Here is a 19,267-nt window from a genome sequence, read left to right on the forward strand (position 1 = left end):
GTGTTTGCAGGTTTTCTGGATGTCCTGCTCATGTTTGGAGCCTACACAACAGCAAGGGGGTTTGCAATTTCAAGATTGGTTATCAGATTCTTTTGGTTTGGCATCTGTTCAGCATTCATTACATATGTCTACTTGTGAGTAATAACGACAATGAAGGCCACTATTGCCATGTGTTGTGCTTTTCGTATCAGATTTCCCTTTAGATTGATGATGTCCTGTTAACTTTCTCTCAGGAAGGTTTTACTGGAAAGGAATGATCAGAGTTCAAATTCAGACTATTTTCGCATTTATATTCTTGTGTTAGGTGTATATGCTGCCGTTCGCGTATTTCTTGCTTTATTCCTTAAATTGCCTGGCTGCCATACTTTATCCGAGATGTCAGATCAGCCATTCTTTCAATTCTTTAAGTGGATCTATCAGGTGAGTTGTCCTTGGTTAAATATATTGTTCCCTTGAATCTGGTTGGAATCTAGCTGCTCTAGAGCTTATGTGTAAAATAGAATGTTAAGTTTCATATTGAAACCATTTGCCACATGGAAGGCTCTAGAATCCGTATGCTCAGTCTATTCAATCTAGATGTTTAACTATGCATCTGCATACTACAGGAGCGGTACTATGTGGGCCGTGGTCTTTTTGAAAGGACAAGTGACTATCTCAGGTTTGTAAACTCATTATGAAAATATGAATACGTGATCCATCAATAAATAATGTTGCATTGTTACATTAGTAGTATGATTATGAGCTTTGGAGGGGATATCATCCCTTCTCATGATAGGGGAATCATTTGTTTATAATTGTTTTTATATTGGCGATTAGCCCTTGACTTTATAGCCACATAGGGGTGGGGGTGGTGGACGGGAGGGGAGAGGGGCTTTTGAGTGAGGTTTTGAGTTGGAGTCTCACCAGGGAGTTTGGTTGCAGTTCCTGTGTGTCATCTGCATTAAAAAAAGTGTTTAAAGTAATTCCTTTTCACAAGTGGGGAATCATTTTGTCACCAATTATTTGGTTGTTTTCCTCCTTGGTTAATGAAGGATATTCCTTTTGGCAATAAAATAGTTACCAGAGATGTAGTAGACTTGTATCTTTACAGCTCTTTGCTTCTTGCTTTAATCGATTGGATTTGACATTGTTTCTTCCCTTGAATAACAAATTTCCTGCATCTGGCATCGCAGATATGTTCTTTTCTGGTTGGTGATTTTTGCATGTAAATTTTCTTTTACATACTTTCTTCAGGTAAGCAACTAATTCTTTCACAAATCATTCCTATAAATTTCTCTGCTTTTCTTATCTCTTTTTTGTAAGCTTATTTTCTTCTTAAAATTATTTTTGTTACTGTTTGGTCTCTTTGCTATGGTGTTCCATTGCAGATTCAGCCTCTGGTCAAACCTACCAATGTAATCATTAATATTCCAGATTTAGAGTACTCTTGGCATGATCTTGTCTCTAAGGGTGAGCTTCAATGTTAAACGTTTACTCTTCTGCAGGAATAAAATGATTTTTTACTCCATAACATACGGTCTGATGATCATTCTTCTTCTTTTTTTTTTTGTGAACTGAATGATCATTCATTATACAGTATGTGTACAATGAGAAAATCTATTATTTCTTGCTTCATCTCTGGCTTGGTGTGAACAGATTGTTGGGTTGATATGATTGTATCGTTTTGTATATCTAATAGTTTTCAGTTGCTCATTTACTTTCTGCTAATCCACAAAGATTAGGTATTTGAGCTTAAATTATGATCATGGTGACTCTTGCTTCTGCTAGACATGTTATTTATGTTCATATTGTGTTGCTTCAGCTAGACATGTTATTTATGTTCATATTGTGTTGTTGCTGGAATAACGTCTTTTATTTTTTGCCAATTTCCTACTAAGAAAGATATCGTGAATGCAAAGTTCTCATATATTTTTTATGATTATTTTATGCAGGCAACCATCATGTTTTGACAGTTGTTAGCCTGTGGGCACCTGTTGTGGCAGTATGTTTTTTATTGTAGTGTGGTTTGGTTATGCCATTTGACATAGCATCTCTCAAACAAAAACTTAATTGCATTTTTCAGATCTACATCATGGACATCCACATATGGTACACTCTCATGTCTGCTGTTGTTGGTGGTTTGATGGGTGCCCGGGGTCGTTTAGGAGAGGTAGTGCTGCACAGCTGTGCTAGATCTTGTAGGCCTTTTTGTTCCCCATTTGGTGGATCGTTGAATATATAATATTAAAAGATGCTCGATGAATGTTCATTTGTTTATAATGGTAACTTATTCCAATTGATTGTAATTATTGTCACATATACTGCAGATTCGCACAATTGAGATGGTCCATAAGCGCTTTGAGAGCTTCCCAGAAGCCTTTGTGAAAAATCTTGTGTCAAACCAAACAAGAAGGTTGCTGTTGAGATGTGCATACTATCATTTTCTTTTCCCCTTAAACTCAAGTACGTTTCTTTTGTGTCTCTTGCTGAATGTTGCCTATTTCTCTTCCAGGATGGCTGTTGAAAGACAACAATCTCAGGTATGTATTTCTGCCTGTATTTTTCAAGTTGTGCTCTGTCTTATGAAGAATGGAACTGTTATTGCATTCAAATGTGTCTGCTCTGAGAGGAATTTTTGCTTTCTTTTAAGGATCCTTTTCTTTTGAAAATCAGTCTCCAGAAATTGGCATTCTGTATCGTGGTTTCATGCAAGAACAATGATATCTAAGGGCAGCATTTTTTTTTTAAATGTTGATAATTTTATTTCAAAGAAAAAGAAGATACAGCAAGGGAGACCTCCCCTAACAACAAGAGATTGAGAGAGGGGGAGGGGGGGTGGCTAATTTAGCGCACAAATCAGCAACCGAATTGGCTGATCTAGGTACATGAGACCAAGTTCAAGAAATGCTGCTGATCTTGTAATTAGTTGTTTTTTCAAATATGTAGAAAGTGTGGGCAATATGCAATGAGAAAAAAGCTAAGTTTCCAAAGGATATAAGAGCCTAACAGAAGGATCATTAAGACAAAGCAAAAGAACATTGAAGTCACAAAAAAAGGAATCTATTTAACAGAAGAGCATTGCCCACAACTAGGTGTTGAGAGGAGGATTTCAATTCTAGCCAAGGAAGTAGTTAGCTGTTGGAGGTAATTCATTGTTGATTATTTCAGGATCCTCAAGAAGTGGACAAAATATATGCAGCAAAGTTCTCTCCGTTCTGGAATGAGATAATAAAAAGCTTGCGAGAAGAGGATTATATCAGTAACAGGTATGATGCATCATGCGGCTGAATATATGTATGTATATATCTACATCTATATATTATATTTGTGAGGTGCAGATGGATATGTTTTAGTATATGGATTGTCTTTCAAAACAGTTATTTTTTTTTTTTTTTTTTGAAAAGGTTCAAACCCTGTATTTTGAAACAAAATCATCACCGTTTAAAAAAAATGCTGTATTTTGCTCCTTGTTAATGTTTTCACCATTCTTTATTTCTTTGGCTGTTATTTTAGGTATATGCTATTTGAAAGGTGCAGATGGGATATGTTTTATCTTTCAAACACAGTTTTATTTCTCTTTTAAAAACGTTTCCGGAGTTGTTTTTTTTTTTCTTGAAATGTCTCGTTTCTTCATTTTTTTGTTTGTTATTTTAGAGAGATGGACTTGCTTTCAAATCCAAGCAACAGTGGCAGCTTAAGATTAGTCCAGTGGCCTTTGTTTCTTCTAAGTAGTAAGGTATATGCTGTTCACTTATTCAACCATTACTATGGTGCCTTATTCTAGTCTCTTGAGTTGCTACTTAAACTATCTTGTTTCTGTGACTGTTAGATTCTGTTGGCTATAGATTTGGCATTGGACTGCAAGGATACACAGGCTGACCTATGGAGCAGAATATCTCGTGATGAGTACATGGCATATGCTGTTAAGGAGTGCTACTACAGTATTGAGAAGATTTTACACTCGCTGGTTGATAGAGAAGGAAGACTCTGGTATAGACTTTTTGGTTTTTTCTTTTGTTATGTCGTTAAGATGATATTGGTTTCAGTGGAGTTGCAAGAATTGGATTCTATCTTTGTTTCTTATGTAATGTTTCTTCAAAATACAAGTATGTAATCTGATCTCCTTTATTAGCTAAGGAGGGGGTTAACCCGCAATCTCGTTAACCCGCAATCTCTTATTGTAAAGGGTTCCCCCCTCCTGTTCTGTCTTCCTTAGCCTTCGGACTTTGAAACGAAACATGTCCTTTTTCAAAAACAAAATCTGATCTCCTTTATTTACCATGATATTCTCAGGGTAGAGAGGTTGTACCATGAGATTAATGACAGCATCATGGAAGGTTCTCTTCTGGTGACATTATCACTCAAAAAGTTGCCACTTGTTGTCTCAAGACTCACAGCATTGACTGGTTTGCTAGTAAGTGTGACTGGATCTTCTTTAATTGTCAATGTGGTTGTGGTCTTTCTTTTACTAGATTTCTTTGGAAAGATACTTTCTTTTTTGTGATCTTGTATCTCCTTTTCTTAAATGAAATTATCATTGTTTCAAAAAGATGTAGTTGTGATTCTTAGCTGTTTTTAAAATTTTAAAGTTTCCGCTTTTGTTTGTTGAAAAGATTCATTTTTATGATAAAACAACAAGTAGATTATCATTTTTGCTGCTGGCCTAGGCCTGCCTTAAAAAGGGTCTGGGAGTGTTATTGTATCAGGTAGGTTGATGGCTGGTGTAAAACGTTTGCCACATGTTACAACATGAATCAAGGATTATATAGTCGGTCCTTATATTTATGGGACAGACAAGCAGAATGTTGCATTTCCATTTTGTTATTATGTTGCTGTATTTATAAGATTATGTATAAAATTCTCCTCTGCAGATACGAAATGAGACCCCTGAACTAGCAAGAGGTGTTGCAAAGGCTGTGTTTGACCTATATGATGTTGTTACTCATGACCTGTTGTCATCAAATCTAAGGTACTGAGGTTCCCATATACTACTGTTTTCTGCATGGTGTTGAAATTTGTTAATGATGGTGTTGAAATTTGTATTGGAAAATTATAACAAAATATATCAACTGTTCTGGAAAATTAGATATATCAACTGATTAGTTTTTATATTTTTCAGGGAGCAATTCGATACATGGCAAATTTTAGCAAGGGCAAGAAATGAAGGCCGCCTCTTTTCTAAGATAGAGTGGCCCAAGGAACCTGAAATTGTATGCCACTTTTTGAATAATTCTCGATGCATTTGAGTTAATTATATGTTGTGCTAATTGTTTAGTTAATCTCTACTGCAGAAGGAGCAGGTGAAAAGGTTGCACCTTCTTCTCACTGTAAAGGATTCATCAGCTAATATTCCGAAGAATTTAGAAGCAAGGAGGCGGCTTGAGTTTTTTACCAACTCTTTATTCATGAAAATGCCTTCTGCAAAGCCTGTCAGCGAGATGATTTCTTTCAGGTATTTGTAGGACTACAACTATGAGTACATCTAACTATGACTACAACTATGTGTTTCTTTGAATGTGCACATCTAACTTGATCTCTTTGCTTGAATATAGTGTGTTTACCCCGTACTACAGTGAGACTGTATTGTACAGTTCCTCGGAACTACGGGTTGAAAATGAGGATGGCATCTCTATACTTTTCTATCTTCAAAAAATCTTTCCAGGTAATCGTCCTTTTTCCTTTTATTAGATCAGCAATCTCTGTTATTTTGTTATTCTTGTTTTCATAATATTGAACTTATCTGTTCAGCATCTTATGTGGTTGTATAGTGTTTTAAATCATGTTAAAACGTCACTCTCCGAAAAAAGAAGAAAATCATGTGAATACCTTGTGGCAATTCTCTGTTCAATTGATGCCCTGCTCATGCAGCATCTTCATTAATTGGTTGACTTCATACTGACTGTCTTTTGAATAGATGAATGGGAGAACTTTTTGGAACGGATTGGTCGTGGTGAATATACCGGAGATGCTGAATTACAAGATAGCTCAAGGGATGCCCTGGAGCTGCGATTTTGGGTATCTTACCGTGGCCAAACTTTGGCCAGAACAGGTAAGAGATTTAAATTAGCTTTATCTTGGTATCAGGCCTATATGTTCCCTGGTGCATGTGATACTTCTGCTTTAGGTTTTTTTCTAGTGACAAATATTTACAAGACATTTTTGCTCACGAGTAACACTCTAACAGACTATTTGTTGCTCTTTAAAATTTAGTGCGTGGTATGATGTACTATAGAAGGGCCTTAATGCTACAAAGTTATTTGGAAAAGAGAGTGCTTGGAGGTAATAATAATGACAATCCCAATATTTGTTATGTTGATCTTACTTGAAACTTTCTTACCCCTTTTGCCTAACCTTGAAGAAATTGAGGATGGCAATTCTGGATTTGATTTCACTAGCGTAGAAGGATATGAACTGTCTCGTGAATCTCGGGCACAAGCTGATTTGAAATTTACATATGTGGTGTCATGCCAAATTTATGGGCAACAGAAACAGAAAAAGGCTCCAGAGGCCGCTGATATTGCCCTTCTGTTACAAAGGTTGGTCATTTCTTTTCTGCATGTTTTCATTTGTCTAATAATGCATGAGTGATAGAATTATTGACCTTATGTTGGAGCTCCTGTCTAATGTTAATGGAAATTAGGTAAGAAGTAATTTTTATATATATATATATATATATATATATATATTTTTTTTTTTTTTTTTTTGAAAAGGTGATGATTTTATTGCAAACAAAAGGAAAACATAAAATACATCAAGGGAGCCCTCCTTTTACAACAAGAGATTGCAGGGTGGTTCCTAATTTAGCATAAGAGTCAGCAATAGAGTTTACTGATTGGGAAATATGAGACCATGTACATGAAATAGACGAAACAAGGTCCAAAATATCTAGGAAAACATACCAATGACACCATGGAGGGCTTGAGGGTGAAGAACACCAGCCGATCACCATTTTAGAGTCTCTTTCAATGATGAGGAGGCCGCTAAACTAGTATAAGGGAAGATTAGAAGACCATGAAGAATGCCTGAAAGCTCAGCAATAGTAGAATCAGCAATGCCTATTGGTCCAGAATTTGAGATGAGGGGGTGCCTCCAAAAAGAAGTAATTTATAAATGATATCTAACCCTTTTTTTTTTTTGAAGACAATGAGAAATGATCCTCCAGTATCAGCATGTAGCAAAAAGATGAAATACGTATAACCAAGAAATGTCCTATGTGAAAGCAAGTGGGAGGAATTTCTCAACAACAAGATGTTGCTAGAACATTCAAAAAGATAAAAAAAATGTTGTTAGGATCCATTCATCGTGGGAGAATCAGCCAGATGGTTGGCTTTGCGCGGAATGTGTATCCCAAGTTGCTAAGTTGAGAAAATGTTCACAATCTCATTGACATATTAGTGGACTGCTAAGGAAGATCAGAATAACCAAAAACCCAACTAATATGTAAGTCTGAGGACATTGCCTTTATCCTCCAATTGCTTGATTAACAACCTTTCTAGGCTCAAAAGTGGAGAGGCTCGGCTTGAGACGAAGATTATTTGAAGAGATATTTTCTCATTAACACCATCCACAGATCTAGTTTTCCCTTTGAAAGTGTGACTTATCCTCTCTTTCTACATGGCCAATGTGATGGCTGCAAAGGACAAATGCCAAAGGAGTTTCCTAAACTTAGTTGTATGCCAATGAAAAAGCTGCTATCAATGTTGTTTGATCTGACCTCTCCATTGATCTGAAAGGTTGCTGCGCAGGGTTCAACAAGAAAAACCTGCCAATCGATTGGGCATGATGATGAAAATAAATAACAGTCAGACCAGAATCACTGCAACAATGATTTCTCATAGTTCATCAATGACTATTGTCTCATTGACCCATCACTGGCTGATGTATACGTGGTGGAATAGCAGACATATTCTCATACTCTGAATACTTGTCAGTTTCCTTGTGAACCAAGAATGGGTAGTGACATACACCCAACTACTGGATGAGTTTTGTCTTTGGACAGCCTCAGACCACAGCCCAGTATCGTTTGAACACCCCTCGCTTTGCTCTGAAGTTGGATCTTGAGAAGGCCTTTGATAGGGTAAATTGGGATCTTCTGGATGACTTATTGGGTCGGATGGGATTTGGCGACTGATGATGATTATGGATTAGGAGCTGCCTCTCTTCGGCCTCCTTCTCCCTTCTCATCAATGGGATAGTTTGAGGCTTCTCAAGGGGACCCACGAATAGGACTAGGAGATCTGTTATCCCCTCTCTTATTCAATATTGTTGCTGAGCTCCTCTCATCTATGATCTACAAGGCTAAGGATGTTGGCTGGTTGGAGCTGATTAGCAGTATTGCCGCTTTTGATGTTCCCCTTCTCCAATATGTGGATGACACTCTTATCTTTGCGGTCGGATCCTTGGATTACATTATGAAGAGCAAGGCTTTGCTGGGATTATTTGAAATTGCTTTAGGTCAGAAAATCAACTAGCAGAAGACCACTCTAATGGGGTTTAATATCAACCCGGATCAATAAGGAGCTTTTGAACCTGGTTATTGAAAGGCTGGAGATTCGGCTGGCCACCTGGAGGGGCCCCACTTTCTTTCAAAGGCTGGAAGACTTATTTCTTCCCAAATCCTGTTTGGTCGGTATCCCCAATTATTTTCTCTCATTTTTGCATTGACCTGCTTCAATTTGCTAGCAAATCGATAGATTGATGAGAAGAATTCTTTTGCATGGTACCTCTTCGTACTTTAAGTTCCATCTTGTGGCTTCAAAGAGCAACTCCATGACAAGCTGTTTATTGAAGGAGACTCAAAGACTGTCATCAGCTGGTGTTCAAAAGATTGCTCCCCCCCCCTTGGCGCCATTGGCGTATCACTGATTGTATTGTTGTCATTGTGTCTTCCATTCATTGTAATTGGAACCTCGTTCCTAGATCAACCAATTTTTTGTCTGATAAATTGGCAAAATTCGGAACCTCCCAACAATCTCTCATTGTTTGGGAAGACTTCCCCCCTTGTAATCTGCTCGTTTGAGCTTCTCTTAATAAAATTCAGCATCATTTAAAAAAAAGTTTCATCTTGTGGGCTGGAAGGATGTGTAAACTTCCAAATCTAGAGGAGGTTTGGGTATTCGGCTTACCAAAGATATTAACATGACCCTCCTCCTCAAGTGGATTTGGAAATTCCACAATGTTGGTGACAACCTTTGGAGATCGATGGTGACTTCCAAACTAAACTGGCAGGAGCACTTGTTGACCTCAGAAGGAAGGAGATATGCCCTCTTTCCAATATGGAGAGCTATCTACCTTCTTTTCCCTTTATTCTGTTCGGGCATTCAGTTTCACGTTGGTAATGGTTGCTCGATTCGGTTTTGGAGGATTGGTGGGTCAGATCTGGGCCTTTGAGGACTTCCTTCAATAGTGTTTGGTGGGCTTCCACCCAATATTGTCTCTCAGTTGCTGATGTTTGGGGATCTGGTGCTTGGGACCTCCGCTTCCGTCGTGGTCTTGACGATTCAGATGCCCTGCTTGCTTCTCGCCTTCTGGAGGCAATTTCCTCTTCTAGGCCTAGAGATTCCTTGGCTAAATCGATGATTTGGTTGTCAGAGGCTAGTGGTGCGTTTTTTGTCTATTCCATTTACTCCCTCATCAAGGGATGGATTGAAGCATCTCTTGATCATGATGTAGCTCTTATTTGGCAATTATGTGCCCCCTTGAAGGTTGAATTCTTCTTGTGGAGTGTCGGGCTCAATAAAATTCTCACTGCTAACAACCTTCACCATCGTGGTAACCACAATGTGTGCACCTCTTGCCCTCTCTGTGGTCTCGAGGAGGAGACTATCAATTATCTTCTCATATCTTGCCCCTTCTCTTGGTCGGTTTGGATGAGCACTCTCAGTCGGATTGGCCTTCAATTATGTTTGCCTCATGACCTCCTCCCGGTCGGTCGTATGCTTCTTGGGATTTCTATCTCCAAATTGGGCAAGATGATCATGTCTACTTGTGTTGCCTTCATTCCCTAGGGCATCTAGAAGGAACACAATAATAAGCAATTCATTGCAAAATACCTCTCCCATGAGCGGGTCACCTCTTCTATCATTGGCCTCATCTCCTCTTGGCTTCACTGTAGGAAGGAGTTTTCCTCTCTTTCGGGTCACTTGCTTAGGGACAATTGGAGTGCCATTGCTCAAATGGGCTCCCCGACGAGACCTCCCACTATGCAAGAGTGGCAGCCTCCTCAACCGGGCTTAACTAAACTGCATTTCGATGGTAGCTCCCTCGACCATCCTAGTATGGCAGGCTTTTGTCGTCTTTCGTGATTCTGAGGCAATCAGCTCATGTCATACTTTGGGCCTATGGATATTTCAGATTGCACTTCTGCAGAGCATCAAGCCTCCTCAATGGACTCACTGTCTTTTGTGAGTATCTCTCCAGCCCTCTCTACATTGAGGGAGACTCGGCAGTGATTATTGGATGGTTTTCCTCTCCCTCCACCCCACTGTGACGGCATTGGAATGCTTACTACTCTGTTTTGGACATTCTCCCTTCATTACTTGTATTTAGTTCCATGTTCCCAAATGTGCCAATTCTGTTGTTGATTCTTTTGCTAAGCAGGGAGCCTCTCTCCAATCCCTTGTCGTAAGGGGTGTGCTTCCCTAGTTTGTTATTTGCTTCTCTTAGTTAATAAAATTATCACTTTATAAAAAAAAAAACAAGTTTGAGAGAGAATTTAGGAACAAATATGACAAATTGCGGTGATATAAAAGTAGATGGAATCAATGTACCTATTCTTCGTATGCATTGGTCCATCGGCCAAGTTAACATTTTTTTATAGAAGTTGACTTTTTTAAATAAAAAAACAAGGTGGACATATCTGACATGTGAGTTAACGCTCTCGTGTCAAAGACCCAAGTGGAGGATGGACACACATGAAGGGCCGACATACCTGAATTGGCCAATGTGGCTGTAGGAGTAGAAGATCGAGTCACAAATGCTGAAGAGGAGGTAGCATTAAATCGTGCCATACGTTGAATCAATTGCTGCATTTCATTGGAGGTGCCTCTTACAACTTGTACATGGATGATTCAGAACTCTAATGAACAAGAGAGTTGACCCATGCAGGTTTACCAAACTTCTCCCAACACTTTTCAGAGAAGTGGTTTGTACAGCCTCATTGAATACATTTCTATTTGGTTTAGTGTCACCTCTACCTTTTCCTCTTCCTTAATTATCTTTGCCTTTTCTTCTATTGTTCCAATTCTGCCCTGAGAGTTCAGTGCTGATGTTGGAATGCTGGCCACGTCTAGCCTTCTTTGCACGCAATACTTGACTATAGGCTGTGGATAATGATTGAGCATCCTCAAAGGCTAATAATTAAGCTCTAATAGAGTCAAATTCATGGCCTAATCCATCAAGACATTTAGCAATGTGTACTTGTCTATTCTGTTTTCTTATTCCCCTTTTGTTCGTAGTGATGGGATGAAAAGCATTAATCTCCTGTAGTATATGAATCAACTTACTGTAGTATGTAGTGACAGACCTCTGACCTCTTTTGAGGCTAAACATTTTGGCATACAGCTAAAAAACACGTGACAAATTGCTTTCTTGTGCATAAACAGATTCTAAGGAATTCCACATTTCCTTAGTTGTGCCATAGTTCATTACCTGATTTCTTAAGTCAGTATTTAGGTTGTTAAGTATCTAGGTCGTAACCTGACTATCTCCAGCTTCCCAGTCTCCATTCAATGGGACAAGAGGGTCATCCCTAATGAATTTTGTCTTTTTCTTACCCTTCAAATGTTGAGTGACTGATCTTGACCAACTCTAGTAATTTTGGCGATTGAGTCTCTCAGTAGTTATCATAATAGTATCCCTTCTTTCTGAACTTATAGAACCCCTTGAAGGAGTAAAAACCTCACCCCAATTAACCATTAACCATTAGAGTTCCTAAACAACTCCAAAACAACACACAAAGTCAATATACACAGTTGTTGTGGGCCCCACTTTGCAGAAAAAAATTAGGGTCTTACAAACTGGAAGAACCAATTTACCCTAACATGCAATTCTATCTTCATTTGGGCATGATACTGGTGCTGGGGACTTGAGAGCATCAAAGCCTGCGATGCAGCCTTGCTGTCGAGTTTTTTCTTGATCAAGCCCTATACTATGAGAAAGATTTCAATCAATTATCTGAATTCATGATTGATATTCATCTGCATAAGTGGTTCAGGATTTTATATCACATTTCTGATTGGGACCAAGTCATGATTGGTGATTTGGGATTTGCAGTTTTCTGTTTGTTTTTGTTGCAGAACATTGTGAGGGTTCAGGTGGAGGGGATGCGTTGGGCAGGGTCAGAAGTGGGCCTGCGGAAAAGAAGAGTTGCAAATTGGTGAGAGGTTGGGAGAGGGGGTGGGCATTCTGGTTTGTGTTGAAGCATACAGAGGGGCTGCAATGCTTTTGTGCTGCTGATTTGAATGGCCAAGATGGGGGTGGATGGAGGGAGCTTTTAGATACGTCATTGACGTCCACAGAACAGCAAGATCAGGTGGTCTTTAGAAGGGGAATAGTGTATTGAAGCTTTTCTGTGTGAGTGTGGTGGATTAGTTGCTCTGCACTTTAGGAATTAAGACTGGATGGCTGGAAAAGTGTAAGGGGCATTATCATAGAAGTAGTGGGGTCAGGGCGCATGACTCAGATGTGTGGATCACACTTGAAGAAATTGGTTAAGAATCCTCTAGGATTATGGTTCTGTGAGGGTTGTTAGTTTTGTATCCTGGTTGTGTTTTTCAACCGTTGGGTTTATTTTTGTTTTTTGCAATTAACTCATTTCATCTCTATAAAAAGAAATTATTTTGGTTTACTGAACTCCTCTAATTGGTTATTTAAGTATTACATTTCATTCCTTATCTGGTTTTTCGTTTCAGGAATGAGGCTCTTCGAGTAGCATTCATCCATATAGAGGAGAATATCAAAGCTGATGGAAAGGTGTCAAAGGAATTTTATTCCAAGCTTGTTAAAGCTGATATGCATGGAAAAGATCAGGTCAGTGGCCATTATTACTTGAAAAAACAGGTTATTCTTGTTTTGGAAAAAGGTCTTTTGGATTTATTGTCAATGCTCCAAAGGGCTCGAATACACCAAAAGAATGTGTCCATTATGATCATGATGATCCCACTACCTACCAATCCCAGAGTTCCAAGAGCTACTATCAAAGTTCAGCTTGTAAGATCCTATTGGAGGGATGCAACTGGCAATTCGCTTTGGCAAATGAGAGGACTGGTTAAAGGATTCCATAGTTGTCTCTAATGAGGGGCCCCTGGGAGTTCACAAAGTAATTCCATAACCTCTCCCTATACATTTGAAGCCCATATTGTATGGTTTAGGTAGGAGGAAAAAACAAGCAGTCTTGATACGTTTATTTTGGAGAATGGAATCTTCGCCGCATTGAATTCTTCTGATTAGCAAACTCCAAAGCCGTTGGGAAGGGGATTGATTCATGAGCATATAGATCTGTTTCCTAATCCGCATAGAGATTTAGGAAGACAAATGTCACTCAACTGGTCAATGCCTTCCCAAAGTAATTTCTTGAGACATGGCTTGGAGGAAAATAGAGGAATCTTCTTACATGGAAGTTATTTTAATAAAAAAGAGTACAGAAGTAGGAAAACGTTATGTCAACTAATAGGTGGAATTAAACGAATTAATGCATTCTATTTTGTATTGATTTGAATTTTTGTTTTTTACATTTAAAAAAAAAATTGATTTAACGAATTAATACATTCTATTTTGTATTGATTGAATTTTTTTTTTTACATTTCAAAAAAAAAAATTGATTTGAATTTTTTTCCTTTTTTCTGTCTTTCTCACATGTTCTATTTAGTTTTTAGAGTTGCACAATTTGACACAATATGCTGGAAGTAATGCCTCACCTCTTTCATATTTTGCGAAACAAGGTTTTTATGGTTCTCCAATGATCTGAACAGGAAGTATATTCAATAAAGCTGCCTGGAGATCCAAAGCTTGGAGAAGGCAAACCTGAAAATCAAAATCATGCCATAATTTTCACACGTGGAGATGCCATTCAAACTATCGATATGAATCAGGTTAAGATTTGGCCTGAAACATTTATTGTGACAAATTCAGCGTTTAAAATCTGAACTTCTAATTGGATTGTTGAACCATATATGCATGAGATTTATGATTGAAATGGCTTTTTTACTTGGTATAACTTAACTATGTTCTTGGTGGAATAACTTCGGCTGCTTTAGTGCATTGGAATGATCTAAAGTGTCCTTCTGGTATGACATGCAGGATAACTACCTGGAGGAGGCCATGAAAATGAGAAATCTTCTAGAAGAATTCTGGCAAAATCATGGGCTTAGACCACCAACTATCCTTGGTGTGAGAGAGCATGTCTTTACTGGAAGGTAGCCCTGTTTATAGCTCTTATTTTTAGTCCGCTGAGTTTGTTCTTATATCTTTTTATTTGAATGTTAACTTGGGGTGCAGTGTGTGGTAAAGTGAAAGAAATTAAATGTATGAGATGTGACCTGCTTCCAGGTTAGCTTTTTGCAGTTATAAGCTAGTCTTTACTAATGCATAAAGTTTGAGTTGATACACCAGTCTGGAAGAATCACCATGGAAATATCTATTGTAAAAGAGTAACTATGCAAATATCTATTGTAGAAGAGTAACTATGCAAGTATCAATTGTAGAAGAGTAAATATGCAAATATCTATTGTAGAAGAGTAACTATGCAAATATCTATTTTAGGAGATTCCGTTACTGTTGACCACTAGAGTTTGATGAGTGAAATACATGTGTTAGATAATCCATATGATTGCCTAATTCGTTTTTGTTGCATCTCTTCAGTGTCTCATCCTTAGCCTGGTTTATGTCCAACCAAGAGACCAGTTTTGTAACATTGGGTCAACGTGTTTTGGCAAATCCTCTCAAGTAAGTGAAATTTATATACATATTTACTTCTTGAAGTTCTTAAAAGGTTTATGAAAGAAGGATAAAAATAGAAGAATAGAAGAAGAAAGAAGAAGAAGGAAGTGAAAGGGAGTGGAGAGAAGAGAGTTTGTTGAAGGGGAATGGGAGGTTATATCAGAAAATTTTGAGCCCCTCTCCTTTTATTGATAACTTTTTAAGTTGATTACAAATGATATTTTTGCCTCTACTCACTTAAACCACCATAACTTCCTAATTACATATCAGAATGACATGTAACTTGAAATATAGACATCTAACAACTAACCAATCTGATTAAATCAACTGCAAATTAATACAACACGTATGAAATGACCAAAATACCCTTACTTGATACTTTAACACTCCCCCCTCAAGCTGGAGCATATATGTTAAAAAGCCCTAGCTTACTACTAAACATATTGAACTCATACTTACCCAATGCTTTGGTAAAGATATCACCCAGATGATCCCCTAATTGAACATATGGCTTAAAAACTTATTTCTTCATCTCTGCATCTTTAAATAAAGTCGTGGTCAACTTCTATATTTTAGTTTGTTCATGAAACACTAGATTGATTGCAATAAGAATAGCTGCCTAGTTATTATAATAGATAATCATGGGTTCTACAGTATGCATGTTCAGCTCCTGGAGAACAAATTTGATCCACATTAACTCACTTACATCGTGAGCCATTGCACTTGAGTGAACCACACTATTTTGCTTCTTGCTTTTCCAGCTCACTAAATTTCCACCTACAAATACACAATATCTCTTTGTGGACTTTCTACCTACAAATACACAATATCTATTTGTGGACTTTCTACTTACAAATACACAATATGTATTTGTGAACTTTCTACCTATAAATACAATATTTATTTGTGGACTTTTTATCTTGCTTTGACCTTGGATAATCTGCATTTAAGAAGGCCTCTATCTGCAGAAGACGGTGAGGCTCAAACAATAACCCATTTCCTGGTGATCCCTTTTAATTATTCCAAATCCTTTGAGCAGCTTTCATATGTACCTTTTGTGGATACTCCATGAATTGACTCTCCATACCCACAACAAATGGTATATTGGGACGCGGAATAGTAACATAAATCAATTTATGATCCTATCTTTGATACATTGTTTTATCTCTTAGTTCATCATTGTCCCCATTATGAAGATCATTACCAACTTCAATTGGTGTCTCAATAGGTTTATCTTCGAATAATCCATACTCCTATAGCATGTTAGTAACATATTTCCTTTGGGTTAAAAATAGCTCCAACCTTACTATGAGCAACTTCTATCCCAAGGAAACCCAGATCTTTAGTTTGAAAATGTTTAACCAAATGTTCTTTTACCTCTTCAATTCCTTTGTTGTCATCTCCAAACAAAACAATATCATTTACATAGACAAGCAACACAACAACTCCGAATGGTCTTTTCATAACAAATAAAAAGTGATCACAATGACTTCTAGAAAAGTCTTATGACAGTACTACCTCACTGAATTTATCAAACCATGTTCAAGGACTTTGCTTGGGTCCATAGGAGTACCTCCTTTAACTTGCATACTTCCCGAGTTTCCCCTTGAACAACATATCTAAGAGGTTGCTCCATATACACTTCTTCCTCTAGATTACCGTACAAGAAGGGAATTTTAATATCCAGTTGAAGGAACGACCATCCTTAGTCACAACCACTGATAGAAGACTGTGCAAAGAGGTGAACATAGCAAGAATAAAGAAAGTTTCAAACACATCTATATCATAAGTCTGGGTATAACCTTTTTTGCTACCAATCGACTTTATATCTGCCAATGGAGCCATCAACATTATATTTAATAGTATAAACCCAACAACATCCCGTAATTGCTGCATCATGAGGTGGATCATATAATATCCATGTACCTTGATCATGTAGAGCCCCCATCCCAGCATCTATAGCTTGCTTCCATTGTGGAGATACTAAAACATCTTGTCTTAAAGGAATGGTATAGGAAGATAGAGACAATGCAAATGATTTGAAATGACCACCAAGGGAATCAAATGAGACAATTACAAATAGGGTGTCTAGTTGACTTGCAAACACTTTTTTAACAACAACATGTAGATGTAAATCACTTACCTCAGGATTCGTAGACGAAGAGGTTTCTGGCACAAGTTGGAGAGAACATTTTCTTTTTTCTTATCCATGTTTCTATAGTGGCTTTTGTTGTGTATTGTCATGCGAGTTGTTGGGGACATCCTTCATTGGAGTAGATGCAACAACCTTTGTATCAACCATAGATGGTTTAGACCTTTGAACTTACCTTGAAAAGAATGGAACATCTTTAAGAAATATCACATTAGCATATATAAATGTTGTTTTGGTGGAAGGACGATAACATTTATATCCCTTATGTGTACGGGAAAACCAAGAAACACACATTTGATGGCCCGTGGGGACAATTTATCAATAGATGGCCCAAGTGCATGTACATAACATACACAACCAAATGTACGGGGATAGAGAGTAAAGAACACAACCTTTGGATTGAGTATTTGAAATGGAATTTGGCCACCAAGTACTGAAGAAGGCATCTTATTAATAAGAAAACACGCATTAAGCATTGTTTGACTCCAATAAGATTTTGGGAATAACATAGTACGAGCAACTTCCATAAGATGGCAATTTTTCATCCTGGCTACTTCATTTTGTTATGGAGTAAACGCACACGAAGATTGATGAATAGTCCCATGAGATTTATAAAAAAAGTTAAAAATTATATGATTCATGAATTATAAGCCATTGTCAATACGGAATATGCAAAGAGAAGCATCAAACTAAGTCTTTATTTCATTGTAAAAAATTTGAAATACGTTGGACACTTCTGACTTCTTTGGTAGGAAATATACCCACATAGATCGACTAAAATCATCAATAAAGGACAAAAATACTTATAACCAAAGACATATGAAACCAAACACGGTCCCCATACATCAGAATGTACTATTTCAAATAAGCCATTGTCTAACTCAAAGGAAACGAGGTTCGATGATGTTTTTCGAGTTGACATAATTCACACTGAAAAGATAAACTTGAGGGTAACTCTGGAAGTAGCTGAACCAACTTTTGTTGGAGAAGGATGTTCTAACAGTAGATGCCACTGATATGGTGAGATTGCAACATGAAATGATGATGGATTATGTTGTGATGAACCTTCTAAATGATAAGGTTCATCTCTCTTATGCCCTAAACCCTTCATCCTCCTCCTTGTTAGATCTTGAAACACACAATGAGTAAACTAAAACGCTACTAAACAATTCATAGATTTTTGTGAATTGACTGATTGAGAGAAGATTAATACGAAACTTGGAAATAAATAATACAAAGTGTAATGACAGAGATGAAGTATGTTTAATTTTGCCCACTCTATGGACATGGGAAATTGCCCATTAGCAAGAGTGATTTGTTTAAAAGACGATGATGGAATAAAACTTGTAAAAAGAGAGGACATACCTGACATATGTGATGACGCTCCTGAGTCAATATCCTAGGAAAGACTAGAATTCACATACGAGGTAGACGTGCATAAACTAACAAGAGTCACGATAGCAAGTGGATGTTGAGTTGTAGATGCAGAGGAGGATACAAATGTCAACTGAGTCCTTTGTGCTAGTTGCTGAAGTTCATCAGGAGAACCAGGGATAATCCCAATTACTTGAATAGAAGATCATTGCTTTCTTGAATAATAGACTTGGCCCATGTTGGTTTTCCAAATTTATCCCAACACTTATCTGAGAAATGGTTGGTGCATCGAGAGTGCACACACCTATCAGCTTTGCCATCACCATGGCCCCGGCCTCTACTAGATCCATCACGGCCTCTACCCCTACCATATCCACCACAACCTCTCATAGAATCTGACCTCCCTTGAGTATTAAGAGCATTTGCTTCAACCTCTTTAGTTTCCTTTGCACCTTTGGAGTTACTACTATTTTTGCACACATTGCCCGATTGAATGCCTTACAGAGTATGGAATATAATTTGGTGCAAGTAATTGACCTCTAACTGCATCAAATTCTGGTCCTAAACCATCAAAAAATTTGCTACATGAATTTGACCTTATTGCTTTCTCAGTTTTTTTTCATTTGCAGTGAAGGGGTTAAAAATGCTAATTTCTTGCAAAATACTTTGTAATTCACTTTAGTACTTGGTCTCTGTTCTTGTAACTCTCTTCAGACTTAATATTTTAGCATACTAAAACCTAGAAAGATTACTCTCCTATGCTTACAAGGCTTCAAGTGATACCTATATTTCTTTAGCTGTTTTGCAATTCATTATTTGTTTTCG

At 37.6% G+C, this 19,267-nt stretch overlaps 1 protein-coding gene across 1 annotated transcript in view; it reads left to right on the forward strand.

Moving 5' to 3' along the window:
• LOC137934103 (callose synthase 10) overlaps positions 1 to 19,267 on the forward strand; it is a 55,699-nt gene that overhangs the window by 29,323 nt on the left and 7,109 nt on the right. The window contains exons 15-38 of the mRNA XM_068778333.1: positions 11 to 134; positions 234 to 420; positions 606 to 658; positions 1,173 to 1,233; positions 1,368 to 1,449; positions 1,932 to 1,981; positions 2,063 to 2,149; positions 2,307 to 2,392; positions 2,492 to 2,519; positions 3,148 to 3,245; positions 3,634 to 3,715; positions 3,809 to 3,969; positions 4,273 to 4,393; positions 4,851 to 4,948; positions 5,099 to 5,189; positions 5,271 to 5,431; positions 5,532 to 5,641; positions 5,894 to 6,028; positions 6,190 to 6,258; positions 6,338 to 6,515; positions 12,891 to 13,008; positions 13,950 to 14,069; positions 14,278 to 14,393; positions 14,839 to 14,922. Of these exons, the coding sequence (XP_068634434.1) occupies positions 11 to 134; positions 234 to 420; positions 606 to 658; positions 1,173 to 1,233; positions 1,368 to 1,449; positions 1,932 to 1,981; positions 2,063 to 2,149; positions 2,307 to 2,392; positions 2,492 to 2,519; positions 3,148 to 3,245; positions 3,634 to 3,715; positions 3,809 to 3,969; positions 4,273 to 4,393; positions 4,851 to 4,948; positions 5,099 to 5,189; positions 5,271 to 5,431; positions 5,532 to 5,641; positions 5,894 to 6,028; positions 6,190 to 6,258; positions 6,338 to 6,515; positions 12,891 to 13,008; positions 13,950 to 14,069; positions 14,278 to 14,393; positions 14,839 to 14,922 (2,500 nt within the window). The remainder of the gene's footprint in view (positions 1 to 10; positions 135 to 233; positions 421 to 605; positions 659 to 1,172; positions 1,234 to 1,367; positions 1,450 to 1,931; positions 1,982 to 2,062; positions 2,150 to 2,306; positions 2,393 to 2,491; positions 2,520 to 3,147; positions 3,246 to 3,633; positions 3,716 to 3,808; positions 3,970 to 4,272; positions 4,394 to 4,850; positions 4,949 to 5,098; positions 5,190 to 5,270; positions 5,432 to 5,531; positions 5,642 to 5,893; positions 6,029 to 6,189; positions 6,259 to 6,337; positions 6,516 to 12,890; positions 13,009 to 13,949; positions 14,070 to 14,277; positions 14,394 to 14,838; positions 14,923 to 19,267) is intronic.

Source organism: Aristolochia californica, unplaced genomic scaffold, assembly GCF_029961685.1.
Source record: "Aristolochia californica isolate CCGP_79_NKW_82.1479 unplaced genomic scaffold, dmAriCali1.0.hap1 SCAF_6, whole genome shotgun sequence".
NCBI classification, from domain to species: domain Eukaryota; kingdom Viridiplantae; phylum Streptophyta; class Magnoliopsida; order Piperales; family Aristolochiaceae; genus Aristolochia; species Aristolochia californica.